This window comes from Megalops cyprinoides, chromosome 7 (assembly GCF_013368585.1).
Source record: "Megalops cyprinoides isolate fMegCyp1 chromosome 7, fMegCyp1.pri, whole genome shotgun sequence".
Taxonomy (NCBI): domain Eukaryota; kingdom Metazoa; phylum Chordata; class Actinopteri; order Elopiformes; family Megalopidae; genus Megalops; species Megalops cyprinoides.
The window spans coordinates 4,317,191-4,338,253 of NC_050589.1; the positions used below are offsets into that span (position 1 = coordinate 4,317,191).

Genomic DNA, 21,063 nt, shown 5'->3' on the forward strand with positions numbered 1-21,063 from the left:
AAAAGCTTTTTAATTTGGATCACGCTGAGCTGACTATTGGTTCATAATGTTACGAATTTGTGGTACACGCATGCACACTTCATGGAACACAGCAGTCCTTCGCACAGTTTTTTTCTGTGGAATTTCCTGTGAATGTACTTCGCGACACTTCCGGTTGGTGTTTTCAACATGGTTTACGGCACTGAACCCAGAAGTGTCAAGACGAATGCTGTGGTCGAGGAAATGGAGAATCAACAAACCTCGACCAGGAAGGGGAACTGACAAACATACGAGACCAAGTGAACTTAAGGAACGTGCACACAATGGCCAATGTTAAATTGCTAAGATGTGAGATCAGATGAAAAATCTGTCTTTATTTTATTGTGTGCTAGCAAGCCAGCCAGGCAGCTAGCTAGCTAGTTTAACGTTACTTTGTGTTGGAAGGCGTCTCGACTTTGCTTACTAGTTAGCTAGCTGGCTAGCTAGCTAGCTGACTAGAAAGCTAGCCCGCTGGCTAGCTAGCTACAAATCCGTGAAAAACAGCTACTTGTGGAAATACTTAATGACGTTAATATAACTCGTTTGCAAATATAACGGGTCTTCCCTACTTGCATAAACCTGACAACAAAAAATTTCGCTTGCAAGATGGCTAACAAACCAGCTAGCTAATGTCAGCTAGCTAGCTGGGCAGGCTAGCTAACTTGCTAAACTAAGACGAAACGTTGTGTAAGCTAGTTAGCCATGTTTAGATGTAAATGATTAGCTACGTTTGTATATCATCTACAGAGTTTGTTTATGTATACAGCCTTTATACTTAATTAACTGATCTATCGCTGTTCGGGCTTCACTGGAAAATTTACCTAGAAAAGACGCAGGACCTTTACTTTGTTCGCAGTGTTTCTACAATATAAAATAATACGATGTGGCTACAACAAAGACTAAAGGGCCTGCCTGGATTGCTGTCCAGCTCCTGGGCCAGAAGGCTTCTTATTGGATTACTTCTGTTCCTGATTTTTTATTGGTATCTGAGCTCCGACGGAATTTTGAAGTTTTTGAGCGGCTCGGGGGAATCAGGCGGAGCGGCAGGAGTTTGTCTACAAACTGAAATCCAAAGATGGAAGCCACTTGTTGACCGAGGGGAAGGGGTCGTCATTGGCCCTCAGAGTAAAACCGTTGCCCCTGCTGTGGTCGGTAATGGTCATTTCTTGGTGGACATTGATGCCAACAAACTTTGGGTAAGCTCCTCCCCTCAGGCGGGTTCCGCCCCCGTTCATTTGACTGAATACTCGCCTACCGTGACCCTGGAGATGCCAGGGAAGCGCTCTGAAGCTCAGGCTGCAGTTCTTTGGTTCCGCAAAGGCTCAGTGCTGTCCGTCCGCTGCATTTTACCCGGAACCACCCAGTCTCCCCGCGACTGTGTCGCCGTCAGAGAGGAGTTCATCGCGCACCGCAGCCGACCAAATGTGTACCTTCAGAGGCTCCATATCAATAACCCCTCTGAGCGGACGGCCGCCTTCGATGTCACCTCGCCTTCTCCGTCCTTCGGGAGCAAATTCTCTGCCAGCCTGGAGAAGACAGAGGACAAGGAGTTCATCCTGTCCTCTGGCCGAGTGCTGACAGAGAAGAACCACATCGTGGTGGTGGTGGTGGCCACAAAGAAGATGCCCAGCAGGCTCCAGGTAGCTGCCAAATCAGAATACATGGAGAACATAGTGTCAGTGGTCCACACATCAGAGCCCATTGAGTCCTCCAAACTGGAGGAAACCTTCACCAGGCTGAGAGATGGGGTCAAGAAGGAGATAGGGGAGCTACTGAGAACCAACGTGGAGGATCTTGTACAGGATCACCAGCAGGCCTGGACAGATCTCTTCATATCTGGTAAACTTCAAAAGAGAGTTTAGCCAAAGCTGATGTTTATTTTTTAACAAAGAACAGATTATGTGCTGTATGCAGAGTGGTGAATAGACCTGACTGGTTTCATAGGAATTACTGATACATGAAGAAAAGGATTTTTAAATATGTGACACATTATTCTATATATGTCTGCAGCAGCAGGGAGTTATAACAAGCACATGTTCCTTTATTTATTAACCTGTTTTTCTCTGTAATGTTTTTATTGCTGTTCACTCTATTGCAGGGGTGGAGATGAGAAAGATAACAGACTCCCACACGCCGTCGAGCTATACAGTGAACACCACGTTATATTACATCCTCTCCACGTCCACAGCGCCCCTGCTGGACAGAAGGATAACTGCAGAGGAGCACGAGAGAATGGAGTCCAGCCTGAACTATGCCGACCACTGCTTCAGCGGCCACGCCACTATGCACGCCGAGAACCTGTGGCCGGAGCGGGTCAGCAGTGTGGCCCAGATCCTGCAGCTGGTCACCCTGTGGAACCTGACGCTACAGAAGAGGGGCTGCAAGGTGCTGGTGGCGGCCGGGGCCCACGGCGTGATGCAGGGCATGGTGCTCAGCTTCGGGGGCCTCCAGTTCACCGAGAACCACCTGCAGTTCCAGGCCGACCCGGACGTCCTGCACAACAGTTACTCGCTGCGCGGCATCCATTACAACAAGGACCTGATCAACCTGGCTGTGCTGCTGGACGCGGAGGGCAAGCCCTTCCTGCACGTCTCCGTCAAGCCCCAGGAGAAGCCTGTCAAGCTGTACGCCTGCGAGGCGGGGTGCATGAATGAGCCTGTGGAGCTGACCTCTGAGGTCAAGGGTCACACCTTCCCCGTGATGGTGACCCAGCCCATCACGCCCCTGCTGTATATCTCCACCGACCTGACGCACCTGCAGGACCTGAGACACACCCTGCACGTGAAGGCCATCCTAGCCCACGAGGACCACATGGCCAAGCAGTACCCTGGCCTGCCATTCTTGTTCTGGTTCAGCGTGGCCTCCTTAATCACGCTCTTCCACCTCTTTCTGTTCAAACTCATCTACAATGAGTACTGTGGACCTGGTGCTAAGCCCCTCTTCAGAAGCAAGGTATAGAAACGCTTTGTTTTTTGGTGGCAGCAAAGACTTTGCTCTGTCCTTTTTGCCTCTCCAGCCTTGGCCTTCTTCCCCATTCTTTTGCTTCCTCCTTCCCTTCCTTTTGCGGGGTTTCTAGAAATTCTGGAACTTTGTAGAAAATCCATTTGTGAGATTCTGGGTTTGGGAGTGAATTGGTTGCTGTGCAGAAGTTGCCTTCATTTTCTTCTCTGTACAAGCAAACACACACCATAAATAATCATAATTGGTTGCTGGTTTTGATTCAGTAATAAATGTGTGACATATAAAATCAGTCTTTTCGTGTAAAGCTCCTCTTTTCCCAGAACTGAGAGAGAGACTAACACAGCTCCTTCTGCATATAAGACTACTTTCTAAAATTATCATCCTTGGGGGTTTCCCATGTCTAAGAATATCATGTAATTGAAAGTACCAGTGCAAGTATTTGTCAAATTCATTTTTAGGCAGTGAAATTTAAAGGGGTGATTCAGCTGAAGTGATAACTCTGGTAGATGTAAACAAAAATGTTGCAGACATTTTCACAAAAAGTTGCATTGCTTTCAATTGGGTTGTTGAAGTTGATTGAAGTTGTACCACCACACAAAATTACGTGTTCAATTTATTGATGATATACTTAGTGTTGGGGTTAAAATGGTATTGAAAGTCATGATTAATTTATTTGTGTTACTAATCTGAACTCCTTTTCGGCTATAATCAATCCAATGATTTGAAGTGCTTAATGCAAATCTGCCAGGTGAGAGTAGGTATTGAGAAGGAAACACATTTAAGTATAATATTTTGTCCCAACTTAAATGTATTGTTTGTTGAAGATATAACAAAATGGAAAATGGTGTGTAAATTATAGCCTAAGCAATACAGCCTCCAAACACTATCAAAATTTTTTTTGGCATCCAAGTGGTTGAGTGCTTTGTGGTAGATTGAATACTTTATAAAATTCTCATGAGAAAATTTGTGAAAAAAAACCTTTATGAATTTATGAAATGTATTTATTTGATATTTATATAAAATCCTTCCACTGGTGTCTTCAAAGAGTTCTCCATGCACATGGCTATAGTGGCTTCCTCTTATCTTTTTAAATATTAATTTGTCTTTTTCTCACAGCTCACGGTGTTGGCACCGAAGACATGTCTGTGCTTTGTTTGCACCTGGAGTAGTTTTTACCATCTTATTTAACTTCCAAAGAGTTTAGTTTTAAACAATCTGACTATGTCCTTACCTACATCATTACTGAATTCCACGTTACGAAATCAAATTGTTTCCATAAAACTGGTATTTTCACAAGATCTGATGGGCAGGGAAAAACCAACAGGCAACACAAGATGGTACAAACTAATACTCCATTCCTGAATGATATTTGACATGTTTGTATAGGAATGTGAAATAGTTTCACCAGTTTGCAGTGATTTCATGAAGACGTTAATATGAAGTTGGTGACACTGTAAAAGATCGGACCATATTTGTTTGGAGTGGGGTTTTAAAAGTTGTGTTTATCTAAGATTTACAGAACTTAGACTAATAGCTTATGGTGGCTTTGCTTTTGTTTGAATGGTGTTTTTTTTATTGATTCACTTTGATTAAATTAACAAGAGGACTTACGGTAAAGCTGTTGTCTCTTTAATGATTACGTATGTGTCTCTTCTTCATAGTTGCAGTCTTGTTTACAGAAGGAATTTACTTATTTTCTAAAGCAGGAATCATACAGTTCTCAGTGACTGTTTTAATGACAGCTTTTAACCTCACCAGGTATTGTCCACAAATGACGAAATGCAGCCATGACATCAAGCTCTCGATGGGAGGGAGTCTGCATCAAAGTTTGTGCTTAATTCTGTTTTTCAATTCTTTTCTTCTGTCAGTGGGATTTTTATTTATTTTATGTGTGTTGGGGGTTGGGTTGGGAGTGGAGGTGGGGGATTCAAAAAGTGGCAATCCAAGTGAAATTACATCTGATGTGTGAAGGTAATTTGTTTAAATTATTTAAATTATTTTTCAAATTGAAAAATATAAACACTGTTGTCCTTTTTTAGTAAGGTGTTTTACACAACATATTTCAGATGTCTTCTGAACATGACATTGTAGGGATATAATTTAATTGCAGAAAATTTACAATACATTTACATTTATTCACTTGGCAGATTCTTTTATCCAAAGCGACTTACAAGTGAGGTGGAGTACAACACAAGCAAAAAACCATAAGGAGTCAACAATATTAGAAGCTTAGTATGTAATACTATGTAACTGCTGATTCACCACAAAATATTTCCCATTTTGTTGGTGTATTCTGAAGGTTTCCTCCTTACATCTTGCACCTTTGGTGTACTCATGCTGTAGTCTAGTACATTTTACAAAAAAAATGTTATAAAACTGCACTGTCATCACGCACACCGTCATAATATCTAAGATGTGAAACGGGGAGAAATAATCTTCCAGATGAATGACTCCCGTGTCTAATGCAAGTTTCATGTTCTCAAAAGAAGGAAAAAGACAAGCATGGAATTTCCAAAATTCCTATATTTCTACAGGCAGTCCTTGCTTCTGTGACACAATGTGTCCATAAAAACCCTGTCCGAAACTACACTGCTGTGAATCAGATGCTGCTGTTCCACAGGTACAGTGTTGTAATTGAGGGTTGCCAGATAAATATGGATTAAATTAAATATTCATAGATATTAATGTAATAATATGCAATAACATATATTCACATATTCAGTATAACTATTCAACATTTTAATTCTGTATTCAGGAATTGCAGTACATGCAGAACAGCAATACCCAAATCACGGCCTTCAGACCAGCCTTTATTCATAGGGCAAGAGAGACCACACAAACACGAAGGATAAAATAAATATCTTCTTCAGATTTGCCTTAGGTTCACTTAAAACTAAGGAAAAACAAGACAACAAACTAAAGCAGAAAGTTGGTAACTTTTAAATGTTCACAGACATTTTAACTTTGGTGCTTCTCATTTTTTTTTCCCGCTCCCTAGCCTCTCCTTTGTCTCCAGTGATACAAGTTCAGTGGGAAATACTCTGAAGTGTACAGAACAGTTTCATTTATTTGGTGAAAACACATACTTGTAATGTTTAGCCTACAAGATGGCAAAATCAAGATCAAGATAAGATAAGTGTAGCCTGTGTAAAGTGTAATGGACACGTCTATTAATTTACTATTAATGTATGCCAAAATACATCAAAACAGGAGATTTGAAGAGGTCTGCTGCTGAGCTTGTGTTTTGACTTGTCCTGGAAACTCCTGAAAGCACTCAAGAGTTAGCAGAAAACAAGGCTTTTAGTACACTGGGTCTAGTGCCAGGTATTCCCACCCCTGTGTTAAGTGTGTAATTTGGTTTCAATAAAAAGGCTTTCCACTTTAGGTTGCCTGTAAATGCTGAAAGGCATTGCTCGAGTTGATACAGAGGTGAAGTATGACACTGTCACAGTACTGTAAGTCTGCAACAGAGCCATCCTACAGCTGAACCTGGAAGAATGTAAATCTAAATGAATGCCGGTACTATGGCTCCACTTTCTTTGGTGAAGCTCTTTTTGCACTGATGATGTGATTCCAAGAATAATTATATGTAGGCTTCAGCCAATTAGGCAACAAGTATGGAAGGATTCCCCACAATTCTGTCCCTTTGCTGTAAGATTATAACATTTCTGGCATTTGTTGGGATAGGTATACCTTTACGTATATTTTGTGGAAAAAAGGTGAATTCAAAGCTTTGCGATACCTCTAATGCATACAGTATAACACTTCTATCGCTGAAGTGCATCTACAATATGAGCGTGCTAGATAGATTACTAATAACCATGAAAGTGGATATACTTCTTTTGAAAACCCTTTTATTTTCATTTGGACTTGTACTTAAATGCATCAATGTTGCTGACTGTGAGGATGAAAGTTAATCTACATAGATCCATGTAACTTACATTGAAGGTACCACTAACAAGGTGTCTTTGAATGACTTGAATCTGGGACTGTTTGTAACTAACCTCTTGCTGTGCCTTCACGTTAATTTATTTTCATTTAGTTTATAGTTTTATTAGAGTAGCAAACTGGAATATAAATTTAGTTTTTTTAAGAGTTTAGAAATGAAACCTTTTAAAATCATCTGTACAGTAAACAGTATATCAGTTGAAGCTTGTAAATTACGTCACAATGTTTTGTTTTTTCCACAGTGATGATGAAATACTTAACCTTTGTTGTCATCAAATAAATTTGGAGGAATTAAAAATAATATCTCATGTATGTATTTCTGGTCACAGGGATATGCACAGGGAAATTAACTGTGATTTTGTCTCTTGTGTTGCTGTTGCAGTTTTATTCCCTTTTTGGTGCAATCAGAAAGGTTTCAGATCAGATTAATACTCACGAAAGACTAAATTAAATTGGCTTTGAAGAAAGACAACATGCCTTTTAATTTAATCATTCTCACAATTATCTTTTTTCCTATTGAAAAGCTGGGGACATGCATTTATCTTGCACTGAGGCTAAGTTGTCCTTTGTCTTAAATGTTCATCTAAAGGACCATTATATACTGTATATACCCTGATACCTACACCACACAACTCCCTACATTTTCAGCTCTAAAACAATAGGAAAACTGTGTTAATCCATGACCTAAAATGAAAATGTAATAAAATATGCCAAGAGAAGACTGTTTTTTTTCCTCTGACCGTTTTACTGAGCAGTGTTCCTGAAATCAGCGGGTTCACCACTGCGACGAAGAGCGACAACTTGGGAAGAGGAAGTTGCGTTACTGGAGCGGTAAACCTGACCCTTAAAAATAGTTTGAAAGGGTCAAAATTTATTATTCTGAGGAGTTATTTGATCATTACTACGGACAGCTGTAGATGATGCACCTTACATAAAATATTGTAACCTATACTTTGTACATTGTTTTGTGTACCTCGCATGATTTTATTTTTGGGAAGAATAATTATTGGCAATCTTCTAAATGATTCTCTACGTGTGTCCTATATCATGCAGATCTCAGGATCTCTCATGAGTCGGGTCCCAGCTGCTGTGTGAGAGCTCTGTGCTCTCATCAAAAAAAATCGTTGCGATAAAATTAAAATTAGCCGTTACAAAGGACGGCCATCAAACCCCCCAATTAGCCATCAATACACGTAGCCTTTTTCCCCTCACTTGAGTACCAAGTGAGGGGCTTATTTCAATCTGCCCCAAATCTCATTTTAGGACGTCAAAATTACCTGGAACAAAACCACAAACACTCCCCGTTATGTGTTACCGGAGCAACAGCAGCATCCAAGGAATCTTTACATCAGGCTGGATACAAGGTTGATTCAAATAAAAAAGGCGAAAATAAAAATAGTAGTTGATAGTTGACACACTTTATGCTTTCATGTAATTTACGTTTAGGTCCGAAGTTATCATTTTAAAACGTTGTTGCTGTAACGAAAAGTTATCAAATTTTCCCTCGTGCAGTGCAACGCGTGTTGTCTATTTCTCCACATCAAACTCTACTCATCGAGGTTCAGCATCAGAGGAAAAAAAAACAAAACAAAAACGTCTATAGACTATAAGTGACGGTTTACAGACACGAAACAGACCTACAAAGACAACAGAAGAAGCAATTCTGTGCGCATGTGAAAGAACAGAATGGTGTGCCTCACTTCTGAATGCACCAACCGCTCTGACCTACAAGTGGGCAGACTCAGCAGACCTCTTTAACAGAAACCTCCAGTCGGCGTCCTTGGCAGATATCAATTTCACGTGATAAAATGATGGAGGGTCGGACGTCGCTGCTCACTATTCATCGATGTTATCAAGTCAGAATTATGAAGTCAATCTTTTGAACCCGATGAAAAAAAAAACTATCGGCTGCACGCGGAAAGAAAAAAATGAAATAGATTTTATTTTATTGACTTTATTATTATTATTATTTTGCTAAATAGTTCGTTCGGAAAGTTGGGTTCCCTTTTGCTGCTGTATTTGAATCCCACGAAATAAGCTGATGTCATCGGTGGAGTGTATGAAAAAGGACTGTTTCGCCTCTGGTACTCTGTCTTCAGCTTCTTTGAAAGGTACATTTACGAAAATCCAGCGAGGGAGGGATAAAGCAAGAAAGAGACCCTTACAAAATTCACAGGAAGAGACGGAAAGTGACTGTGACATTTTCAGGTAAAGAACGCGTGTGGGAAGTATATACTAGTTTTGAAGTGCTATGATTAGTATTTTGTTCTAAAATAAATATATTAAATGTATTTAAAGTATTATATTTTCCCTTCCGCTTTGCTGAAAGTGTAGATGTCCCTACATTTTACAGTATAATATATTTATATTTCCGCTCAAACATCATGTTATGTGTATATGCGTACTATTAGGCCTAATAGCTATAAAAATACAACAATTATGTACAGTTGTTAATAAAGGATGGTTTTTAATTTAATGTTTTGTTGTGTTCTGTTTTTTATATCAATACTGTTACCTTTTTGTGTCGACTGCAATAATAGTGATAAGAATAGGAATAGGAATAAAAATAAGAAATCGTTATTTTGAAGGCCTACTTTAAAATTATTTGTTGTTTTGTTGTTCTTGTCTGAAGTTCAGAAATTGTAAATTAGCACGAAATAATAATTCAACTTTTACATTAATATGAAACGTATAATTTAGAGCAATTGAGTGGAATCTATCGACCAGTATTTGTTAATTAATATTTATCATAGCTTTTTTCTTACACCCATTTTAACATATAAGATATTTAAGTATAAAGACGTGTTTTTTCAGCAGCGAATATGTTATAACGCGTTGTTTTTATCAATTGCGAAATATGAAAGCCAAAAATGACCTTTTATGGGCAGACTAGATGACGTATGAATAACTTACCTCATTGTACTGTGTTATCTGTGTTGATAATGGTTCTTCTAATAACATTCATTTTATTCACATGTTTCAGTCGAACGAACAATTTTATGAAAGTACGCACAAGTTGTTCTGTAGTGGTTCAGACTGAAATATATTGTTACTCAGTTGAAAACCATTAAAATTATTTTCATGATAATCATTTCCCGGAGAGTCTGAAGACAGCAGAAACGATTTGTTTTCATTTTGTGCTCATTTTACTATGCTGTCTTTTGTGTAGGTGCTCTTTCTCCTCGGGCATTGCGACCAGCCGAACTGTTCGCCGTATCCTGACGGCCTGTGTCGTGTCCTTTCTGGCCCTACTGGGCGCTGTGTCTGTGGACCTCAGGACGAACCTGGAGTTACTGCAATCCACCGAGGCTGCGCTCCACGAGCTCGTATCATGCAGGACCAATGCCATTCTGAGTCTTGTTGGGGAGCTCCAAAATGAGCGTGTTTTTTGTACCGCAGGCAGGAGTAACGAATCAGAGCGCAGAATGTGTATGCAGCCAGCTTCTAATGTTTGGTCAATGGTTACCCAGCTTTGTAAAGAAATGCGGGTACATGGTGATGACCAGGGGCATCCTTGCAACCTCAAGCTGGGCGAGATTTGCGAGGAGCTCAAAAGTCACATTTACACTTTCCCTCATGCAACTCAGACAACCGGGGACACGGATGTCAATGGCACAAATTCTCTGTCCTTGTCCATTCTGAGGATCCTGCAGTTTTGGGGGGACCCAGATGAGGACGTCAGGAAAATCAAGATCAACGCGGACTGGGCTGACGTGCTGTCTCTGAGACTGCTCGTGGCATTCCAAGAGCTCAACTGCCAATTAAAGGAGTCACTCCCATTGGCTCGGGCACCGAGCTTTCAGGACTCCTGGTACTACTCTGTGAGCAGCCTCTACTTTGCCATGCAGTTGTCCGAGACCCTCCAGGGGTGCTGGACGGAAAATGGCAACCTGAGACTGAACCTGACCCAGATGCAGTCAGGTGATGTCATCTCACCGCCCTGGGCCACACCCGGGGGTTGGAGTCCCGTTGCGCAGAACGCCGCTGACAGCTTGGCGGACGTACGAGAATGCCTGCTGGAGGAGGCGGGGCAAAAGCTACAGCGGAAGTCAAGGGACTTCATCTCCGGCTTGAGCCTGAAGATTTGCCTGCTGACCATCGCCTGCCTTATATACCCCATAGTGATGCTCTCCTTCAAGCAGATGACGGAGTGGATTCAGAACTATGCACGGAGCCTAAAGGAGAGGACCGAGGATCTGAAGAAGCAGAGACGCCTGGCCGAGGACCTCCTGCACCAGATGCTGCCCAAATCTGTGGCCAAGCAGCTGCGGCAACAGAAACACGTCAAAGCAGAGAGCTACGAGAAGGTAGGACAGAGCCTGCAGCCATGACCGTAGTGTCCCCACACGCAACGGCCGGCAGTCGTGACAATAACATGTAACAGCTCAAAGTCTTGCCAAAAACACGTAACAGCACATGGTCATGGCAATAACACGTAACTGTTTTTATCCATGACAGTAATTTACAACACCTCACAGTGATGACAATAACATGTAACATGTAATAGCTCACAAAACCATGCCCATTACATGCTACAGTTTACAGCTTATAGCCATGAATAAAACATGGAGCATGTACGTTCTGTAACATTTTGCAGGCTATGACACGTTACAACTCACAGTCATGACAAAAACATGAAATGTGTGTAGTTTATAATGTGTTAGATGCTACAGCGTGTTAGAGCTCACAGTCATGATGGAAACATGAGCTGTTTTCAGGCAGAGGGGCCTTTCAGTATTTTCAGTGTTTATGTATAGTAACTCATCTAAATAAGTGGCAAGTCTCAAACATTTTTCCCCAAACATTAGTGTCATACTTACAAAGCACTACTTCCCCCTTTTCTAGCAAAAAAGATCACGTCTATCAGATATGTTGGCAAGAGAGCAACATTATTTATTAACCCGTGCATTCACTTTGTTTGTTCTCTTTGTTGTAGTAATTACCTGTAATTATGCTTTTACATATTCAGCAGGAGATAAAACAGGTTCTGAGAGTGAAAATGAGGCTCCTCTCATCCAGGTTGGCTAAGCAGCTGGGTCCTAAAGCATCTGTTGTTAACAAATTGGATCTATTCTCTTTTTTGCACTCCTGACACAGGAAGAAAAAATGGTAATATTTAGCACTCCCTAAATACCAAGTATCCTTTTTGGAGAATTTGTAATGAATTACAATCTGGAGTAAAAATGCACATATTGTGAAATGTAAATATAGTTAGTATGTGAATATTACAAAAATGTACATGTTTTCATTTGATGTTTCAGCCTGTTCATTGGACCTTGCTCGTGTTTTTTGGATTTCGGTTTGATGTAGTACTGCTTCCTGTAGCTGACCTGTTTTGTCCCTGACCACGCTTTTGGATCCTGTGATTAAAGCCCTTACCGCATCTGGATCCCAGTCTGTTTCATTACACGTGGATGATCCAATGGATACATATAGTAACTCGTGGGTTAAAATATACTATACTATATGTTGATATACATTGTAATATACAATTTAAATAACTACACGTGATATGTTGAGGCACATTGATATGATAACCCTCTCCTGTTATCATCATGGCTGTAACCTAACCAAACTGGCTGATATGTTCCTTTTCACTTCACCGATTTGTCGATGAGTTGATGAAGCAACATAACATTCAGAGGCACTTAAAATACATTGCTGTTTACAGTGAAAGCCCATTTAGCTCCCTCTTCCTTAGCTCTACACAATGGTTGGTCGCGGTTATGTACGGTCATTTCAAATGTAGCTGCTCAGAAAAATCGAGAAGTGGGCCCTTCTAGGCATTCGACTTTAGGCCTGTTCTCCTCATCATATGTTCTTATGTTCTTATGTTCTAATAGTAACAAGAAAGTTTATTTTAGTTTCATGCTTTCTGCATTTTACCTTTTGAAATCTGTTCTGTGTTTATTAAAATGTGGATTATCAAATGGTTTGTGGCCAAAACAGGTACAGGACGACAATAATGTCTACACTTGGTAGGGGATGGTTGCCTGTGCATGTCTTACTTGTTGTGAGTTTCAGAGAAAGAAAACTGTTGCTATTCTTTCAGCTTGCATTATGTGAGGCGTACAAAGTGGTTTTCCACTGTAGTAAAAAAAACCTCATGTTGCTGGAACTTAGGTGATCTCAAGTCTCAAGTCTGACCTAGTACCTACAGCCCCTTCATTTTTTTACAATGAATTGATCATTACAATGAATTATAAATTATCATCCATAAGTTCTTCACACTACATTATTCTGTCTTGTACGTTACACTCTGAGATGGCTGAAGATGACTGCAAACCCAGCCGCTGTTTGACTGATTTGTGTCCGTGAGTTATTGATCTCTTTGATCTGAATTTCTAGGTGACAATTTTCTTCTCAGATATAGTGGGCTTCACGGTTATCTCTGCCTCATGTACCCCTATGCAAGTTGTGGAGATGCTGAACAACCTCTACATGTGCTTTGACACTCGTATCGACTCTTATGATGTTTATAAGGTAAGAGATCCAAATACGTATTTCAGAAATATTGAGTACATCTACGGCTGAAAGGACCACTACATCTGTTGTACAAAAATATTAGTAATTCATTATAATTATTTCTAATTATTTCTCATCATATCGTGTGTCTGTTTGGGCCTTGGAATTAGTATGATATGTGTGGGAAATAGTCAAAGTGTTAGTGTATAGCTGAATTAACCCTTACAAGGATTATGTATAAATGCTTGCTATCTCCTGCCAAATCCTTTCCCTGGGTGCTACCTTCTCATGACCCCACCCGTTCAAAGTGCTGTTTAAGAACATCAAAATAATGTTTTGTCCTTACTTGAACTGACTCGTCTGGACCAGACTGCCTCAGTGGCAGTAAATAAGCCAGTAAGGCAGTAAAAAACACTGCCTTCCATTCACCTAAACTGTCAGTGGATCTAAAAAAAAGATTTTTTTTAAGACTTTTTAACTGATGCGTCTCAGGTGGAGACCATAGGAGACGCCTACATGGTGGTGAGTGGCTTGCCGGAGAGGAACGGGGATAAGCATGCCGACGAGATCGCCAAAATGTCCCTGGACCTGGTGGCGGCGGTGAGGCAGGTGCCCATCCCTCACATGCCCAGCAAGCGGCTCCAGCTCCGCGCGGGCATCCACACTGGTGCGTGTGCCAGCTGTTACATCACTTTTCATTACATTATTGGCATTTAGCATACGCTCTTATCCAGAGCGACTTACATACGTTACAGTTTCTTACACGTTATCCATTTATACAGCTGGATATTTACTGAGGCAATTCTGGGTTAAGTACCTTGCCCAAAGGTGCAACAGCAGTGCCCCAGCAGGAAATCGAACCGGAACGCTTTTGGTTACGAGTCCTGCTCCTTACCACTATGTTACACTGCTGCCGTGGCCACTGTGAGAGCCACTGGGCCCCTGACAAAGCCGATCATTTGATACATAGTATTTAATTGCCTGCACTCAGTAACATCTTACCACCATCTGCGGGCTTGTTGTTATTCTTAATGCACCAAGCACAGACTACACGAGACAGGTATCTAAACTGTCCCGTCGAGATGAAAGCAAACCACATGAAAGGCAAAGCATTGGTAGATATTGTGGGGTTAAATGGGTCTAATTAGATTTTAGTGTTTTCCGCAAGTGTCCCAAAGTGTTTCCTTTCGGCATTCCTCTCTGGACCCCGGTCCACTTCTCCCAGTTGGTCCAATTAAGGCTGCGGTCCATGTCTGCGAATAATGCCTCTTCTGTTTGCAGGTCCCTGTGTGGCAGGCATTGTGGGATACAAGATGCCGCGGTACTGCCTGTTTGGGGATACAGTCAACACGGCCTCTCGGATGGAGTCCAGTAGCCTGCGTAGGTGCAGCCTCCACCTGCAAGGTGGTGGATTGAATATTCACTGCTGCCTGCAGAAAGTGCCTCTTTATCAGTTTCCCTCTTTTTCCCCTCCAGCAGAGAGTGTTTTCATGAATATGTTCCGTTATTACATCACCATAGAGACCACCGTTTCAGCCTCTCAAGACCCGAAGCGTCTCCGATCGTGAAACCTCTCAGATGGCCGTATGAGAGCCTCAGTTCAAAACTGCATGTGAACTCAATTACTTTGGCCCCGGTTTTGCGCGGTGCATAACTCCTTGTGTTAACAACAAACCCCTACGCATTTCAGTGCCTCACACGGAAACAAATCTTCATACGTCACAGTAAAAAAAAAAACCTAAAAGCTATGCTAAATTTATACAGATCATCTGGGAAGGACAGCATTAAAACAATAGATGGTTATCCATTTATTTTGAAAAAAAAAATTCACATGCCCAGTGCATTTTCTGTCGTTGATGAATGAATGATGAAGTATGCACCTGACACCCATTGTCTTCCTTTGCCTGGGTTTAAATTAATATGATCGGCCCAAGAACCTGTGGGCGGGGAGCGTGGGACTGGTCCCTCTTTAGCTAAGCTTCTATTGACAGGGTCACTCATCATCTGATCTGGGATCAGTACTGAGGACATGCATTCAGTCCTTTGCAATGAGCCTCAGAGCTGTAAGGACAAGGGAGATGAAAGTGTGGGAGGTGCAGCACAGACCACCTAAAGAGTTTTTATAGCAGATTTTTTTCCACGTAATACTGACTTCAAGCTGCAGCACTTCCTGTGTTTTTTGTGTGGTACAGCTCAGAGGGTCCACGCAAGCTCGGACACTTATCTTGCCCTCATGAAGGACAACGCCTACGAGCTGCAGTTCAGAGGAGAGATAGAGGTCAAGGTCAGTAAAATTACATCCCCCTGAGAATTTACTAAGGATGTGGAAGTGAGGCTTTATGAAATGCCTTACTAAGTAGAGCCACTGTGTCTTGTGTATCACTCAAATGAACCAATCAGAAGCTGTTGCTCTCTATTGAAAAAATGCTACAATCGGTTTGAATCAGTGAATCACTGGTTGCACATTGTGTGGTTCATGAAGCCTCAGTCTCCCACCCCTACAATTTAGGCCTCAAAGTACCATACATGCTGATACCTGTGGTATAACCATTGTTAAATCCAACACTATTCAAACTGTATTTTAAATGTATTTCAATTAGTCATGTCTTTTTGAGAGAGTTTGACCCTTTCGTGAAGTGCAACAACCCAGGTGGCCCAAAAGGCCTACATGAAAAATAAATAAAAATGATATCTCAGCACCCTTCTGGGCCTGGCTCCGGGACTGAAGGGCTTAAGTGTTACGCTTGTTTTATTAACGTGTGAGTGAAATGACAAGCAGTAGCTCACTGAAGACTGTGAAGGCTCCAATTTACCATTTGATTAAGTTACAGTAATTAGAGAAGAAAAACATTGACTCAGCCTACACACTGAAAACACTTGCTCTATGCAAATTGTCATGGGTCAGGGCAAGTGCAAATTAAATCCTTGCAGAATGTTAACTCTACTTACTTAACTCTGCTCATGTTAGAGTATAATTAACCAGACTGTTATTTTGCCATTTGATTAATGAAGCTCTGTAGATGAAGGCTATTAAGGAAACCTGCATTTGATTGGATCATTTTGAAGCACTGCGGTGAGAGCTAATGTAGGTTGCTGGAGTGACACACACTCACTGTGGAGCCGTCAGCACAAACCGGAAAGCACAGAGATTTTGTTGGTCTGGGGCACAGACTGGGGATAGGGTGCACTACTCTGTTCTGGAGGGTGAAAGTAGAGCCACAGCCAGGGCCTGTCACTGCCTGCACTGTATTCACTTACAGGGGAAAGGGAAAATGAAAACCTACTGGCTGATCGGCCACAAGAACTACAGCGTTCAGAACGACAGTCTGGTGTGTCACTGGAACCCAAGCCTGGCCAGGAAAAAGAAAAAGGTGGGAACAGGAAGCAGTGCTTCTATAGAGCATGTGAGTACAACATGAGAAACACTGACGCTGTCATCTCCGGTGTTCATTGCAACATGAGAAACACTGACGCTGTCATCTCCGGTGTTCATTGCAACATGAGAAACACTGACGCTGTCATCTCTGGTGTTCATTGCAACATGAGAAACACTGACGCTGTCATCTCTGGTGTTCATTGCAACACGAGAAACACTGACGCTGTCATCTCTGGTGTTCATTGCGACACGAGAAACACTGACGCTGTCATCTCCGGTGTTCATTGCAACACGAGAAACACTGACGCTGTCATCTCCGGTGTTCATTGCAACATGAGAAACACTGACGCTGTCATCTCCGGTGTTCATTGCAACATGAGAAACACTGACGTTGTCATCTCCGGTGTTCATTGCAACATGAGAAACACTGACGCTGTCATCTCTGGTGTTCATTGCAACATGAGAAACACTGACACTGTCATCTCTGGTGTTCATTGCATGGTCTGTAATATTCTTTTCCTCTGCCGCTTTGTGTGAAAATCACAGTTGCAGTGTGGCAATGTAGTAAAGAGCAAGGTTTATAAGCCAAAGGGTGTATGTTCAGTTTCTTTTTTGGGCACTATTGTCATATTCTTGAACAGGGTACGTGAATTGCTACGAAGTTTACACGCTGTCCTAACCTGAAAGGACAACATGAAAGCTGTATAAGTCACTCTTGATAAGGGTGTCTACTGGGCAAAATTACATTACATTACATGCATCCAGCAGACACTCTTATCCAGAGAGGCTTCCAACCACCATGTGTTGTCTAACACTCAGATGAACCAGACAGAAGCTGTTGCTCTCCATTGAAAAATGCTATGATTGGTTCAAATCAGGGAATCACTGGTTGCACATTGTGTGATTCATGAAGCTTCAATCTCCCACCCCAGCAATTTAGGCCTTTCAAGTTACCATACCTACAGTATGGCCATTGTTAAATCTGAAACACATCTCAAACTGTATTTCAAATACTTAGGAACCCAGGTGTCCCAAAAGGTCTACATGAAAAATAATTAATGTGATCATGCGATCTCACAGTATTTGTTGTCCTTTTAAAGGGTCTTGCTGTACTTTGTTTCCTTGTCTCTCTAGTCCAGCACCAGCCTCCTGGTCACGGGCACCAGTGAGAACAACACTCCCGTGTCCCCGCTGGACTCGGACTCGTACCAGGCCCAGGGGTCGGAGGGCGCCCTGCTGGTGGCCGCCCAGGTGGAGAAGTGCACGGGAGGATCTGGGACGCTCGGCTCCATGGTCGGGGGCCTCCAGGGATACAACAGCCCGCATGAGCGTCCCAGAAATGGGAACGCTTCTTCCCCATCTGGGGACAAACTGCACCCGCTGCCTGGTTCAGTCCAGCCTATATAGACTGCACTGGACACAAAGGGGGCATTTTTGTCAGCTCTTTGGAGGCTAACCTTATAATACTTTACAGTTTAAAGGTGTTTCATCTAAAATCATTCCTTAAAAAATTCAGTTCCTTAGTTAAATTAGACAGAAATACATACAGCATAGTCCATCAGAGGACGGTCAGTTGTTTATTATCTTAGGTAGCCGGATTTAGAATATTAATTTTAACTTACTGTTCTCTACAGTGACTGCAGAAATTCATTCATGATTACAATATGGATTCCAGCTGCCTTACCGATAACCATTCCCTGCATTCTTCACATTGGCTTGATCATTGGTGTATGTAATCCTTTCCATTGATAACTTTATCAGTGTAAATGCATGTGTGGGTTACACGTCTTATCATTAAAGAAATGCTACAGAGTGTATTCTTTTCTTTCATATGCAGAACAGTCTTATACATTGACTAAGCAGACAACAATGATATTTTAACACACTTTAATAACCAACAACAAAGCTGTAAATGATGTTTTCCTGCAAGCATGCAGACTTTCCCACTGAACTAGGGGTGCGGCATGGTACTGAGGTCACAGAATGCTTCACATCGAGATTTTCATAAGTGTGTGTAAGATTTTCATAAAAAAATATATAAACGTTTTGCAGCACTATAACTGACTACAAATGAATAAAATGAATGAATGCAGGAGAATAAAATTACAAATGAAACTAAATGCAATAATTTTATTAAAATCAAAAATAAATCATAATAAAACAGAGCTGGGATTGAAACATAATGAGGGGGCAACTGAACTAAATAAAGTAATAGGATTTTTTACAGCTAAAGTGAATGGTCAAATCACCTAAGAAGTCTCTTTCTAAGGTGAGAAACCTGAATCATCTCCATGCAAATAAGGGGTGAAATTGCAATCCACAGGGGTGCACAAAAGGTCGTAAATGCTAAATGTAGACATAAGGATATAAGGAGACAACTGTGAGTGCACTGAGGTCCATCTGGGGGTGCAATGCACCCCTAAACACCCCAACAGCACCGGGTCTGGCCAGCACAGGTCTGCCCTGAAAGACAGCTCTGGAAAACGAAGACAGCAGCACTGCAGAACCGGTTGATGTGAAAACAGACCCATCCTCAAGATTCGGCCCCAAGGCTGGGGCCCAGCAGTCAAAATTCATGACTGTCTCATTTTTTTTTTGTCTGCCTGCGTGAACCTGCCTGAGGGATAAGAAGTTATTCCTGTGAACAGCCGTTCTGCGTGGGCACGTCCTTCAGAGTAAACTAAGAACGAAAATCCCTGCCAGTTTAATAGGATGAAATGACATGGACATGTTCGGTGAGCACTAGGAGGGTTATTATGGGTAGAGAGGCCCTGATTGATGCTGTGTTTGATGGGGGAGAGGCCTGGTTTTTGAGCTCTCCATTGTGTAATGCTGAAATTGAGACTGGCGGTAATTGCACCATCTGAAGCATCCAGTTGCCTGGAGAGGCATGCTTTTGTCATGGCGTCCTGAGTACCTCGCCCACCTGATGCCACAACCACAGGATCAGCAGACAGTTTACAGTTATTGTTTGTGGTGCTGTAACATCCCACGGGTAACGTGCAAGACTATACCAAATTAACAGTGTAAATCAATTAAATCAGGTCATTAATTACCATTAGCTAATAATGCAGTTCGCTATAATATATAAATTTTCATGCGGGCTCACTCTTCTGCACGTAGTGTTTACAGCTAACGTAGTTGCGTTTACATCAAAGCTGATCTGCAAGTAAAGAAACAGTACGGTGAAACAACTTATTAGTACTAATGTGTTTTCGACACTGGTGACGAATGTACGGGACATTAAGGTCGGGGAATAAATGATGAAAACGTTAAAAACCGTGCCCTCTCGTCTAGTGAGTTGAAACTGAGATAACGTGTATACGATCGATGTGACGCCAGGATATTCAGCATTTCAGCTTTCTGGACTGATGTGCTAAGAAAATATTTGTCCGCATGATGGCGCCAGTCTGCTATATTTCCAATTTCTGCAGCTAGAGTAGCAGCCTAAGGACTGAAAATCAATTGTTGGGGAAATTGCGGGGAAAGAGGCACGGGCAGGGGCGCCGGTAGGAATTTTGGGCCCCCTGCAAGGTTAATGCACTGGGACCCTATATATGTAACAAAAATATATGGTAGAATCTTTGAAGCCCCCTGTCTGCTTGGGGCCCTTGGAATCGTTCCAACCCCCCCATTATATTTTTTTAATATAATGTATTTTATATATTGATACATTAATATTTTTTTTTTTTTAAATTTACAACAAGTCATTAAACTAACCATGCAACACATGTTCTTTTGAAGTGACACCCTTTGCTTTACCATTTAGATCAATCAAATCATTGTTTATATATTTATAGCTGTACGTAATTTTAGATCCATTTGCTCCATATTAACTTAATTTAAGAAAAAGACGTGTGTAAGGGGTGAAACTGAGGTTATCACTGAGTGAGATGCCCTCAGATATGCAAGCAGCCAGTTACAGAAACTATTTGGAACAAAAACCTTCAATTTACTGTCCCAGTTCCCCTACTTACCATGAGGAGCTCTTTTTGAGGTTATATGGTATGTGATTGTTTTATTAATACAGTGAGAGAGGTTTAATCCCGGCTTGAACTGGCTTGGTGCTGTTCCGTCTCAGCTCTTAATTAAGGGTCAGGGTGACACAATTCAAAATGCATACATGTCCTCTGAGAACATATGCTGCTTAAGAAAGTAAGAGGGCCGACTAATTTGGTTTTTGTAGTGCATAAAATATCATCTCTTTCCCCGTAACTACAATGAAATCGCACGGGCCGCGGGGTCCTTGTATGAATCGAAGTGCCACGTACCTTGAACACTTGAAGGCTGTCATC

The 21,063-nt window shown here is 41.7% G+C and overlaps 1 protein-coding gene across 1 annotated transcript; it reads left to right on the forward strand.

The window, feature by feature from the left end:
* The first annotated feature begins 875 nt into the window (after positions 1 to 875).
* Positions 876 to 4,797, forward strand: kiaa2013 (KIAA2013 ortholog). Its single transcript, XM_036534248.1, has 3 exons — positions 876 to 1,857; positions 2,117 to 2,970; positions 4,738 to 4,797. The coding sequence occupies exons 1-3, from the start codon at positions 900 to 902 to the stop codon at positions 4,768 to 4,770; spliced, it is 1,845 nt and encodes a 614-aa protein (XP_036390141.1). The 5' UTR covers positions 876 to 899; the 3' UTR covers positions 4,771 to 4,797.
* The last annotated feature ends 16,266 nt before the right edge of the window (positions 4,798 to 21,063 follow it).

Bases quoted from the DNA above. Each gene is read 5' to 3' on its own strand.
- kiaa2013 (XM_036534248.1), top strand. From the start codon at position 900: ATGTGGCTACAACAAAGACTAAAGGGCCTGCCTGGATTGCTGTCCAGC. The intron at 1,858-2,116 runs GTAAACTTCAAA...ACTCTATTGCAG, and splicing joins GACAGATCTCTTCATATCTG to GGGTGGAGATGAGAAAGATA. The intron at 2,971-4,737 runs GTATAGAAACGC...TAACCTCACCAG, and splicing joins AGCCCCTCTTCAGAAGCAAG to GTATTGTCCACAAATGACGA.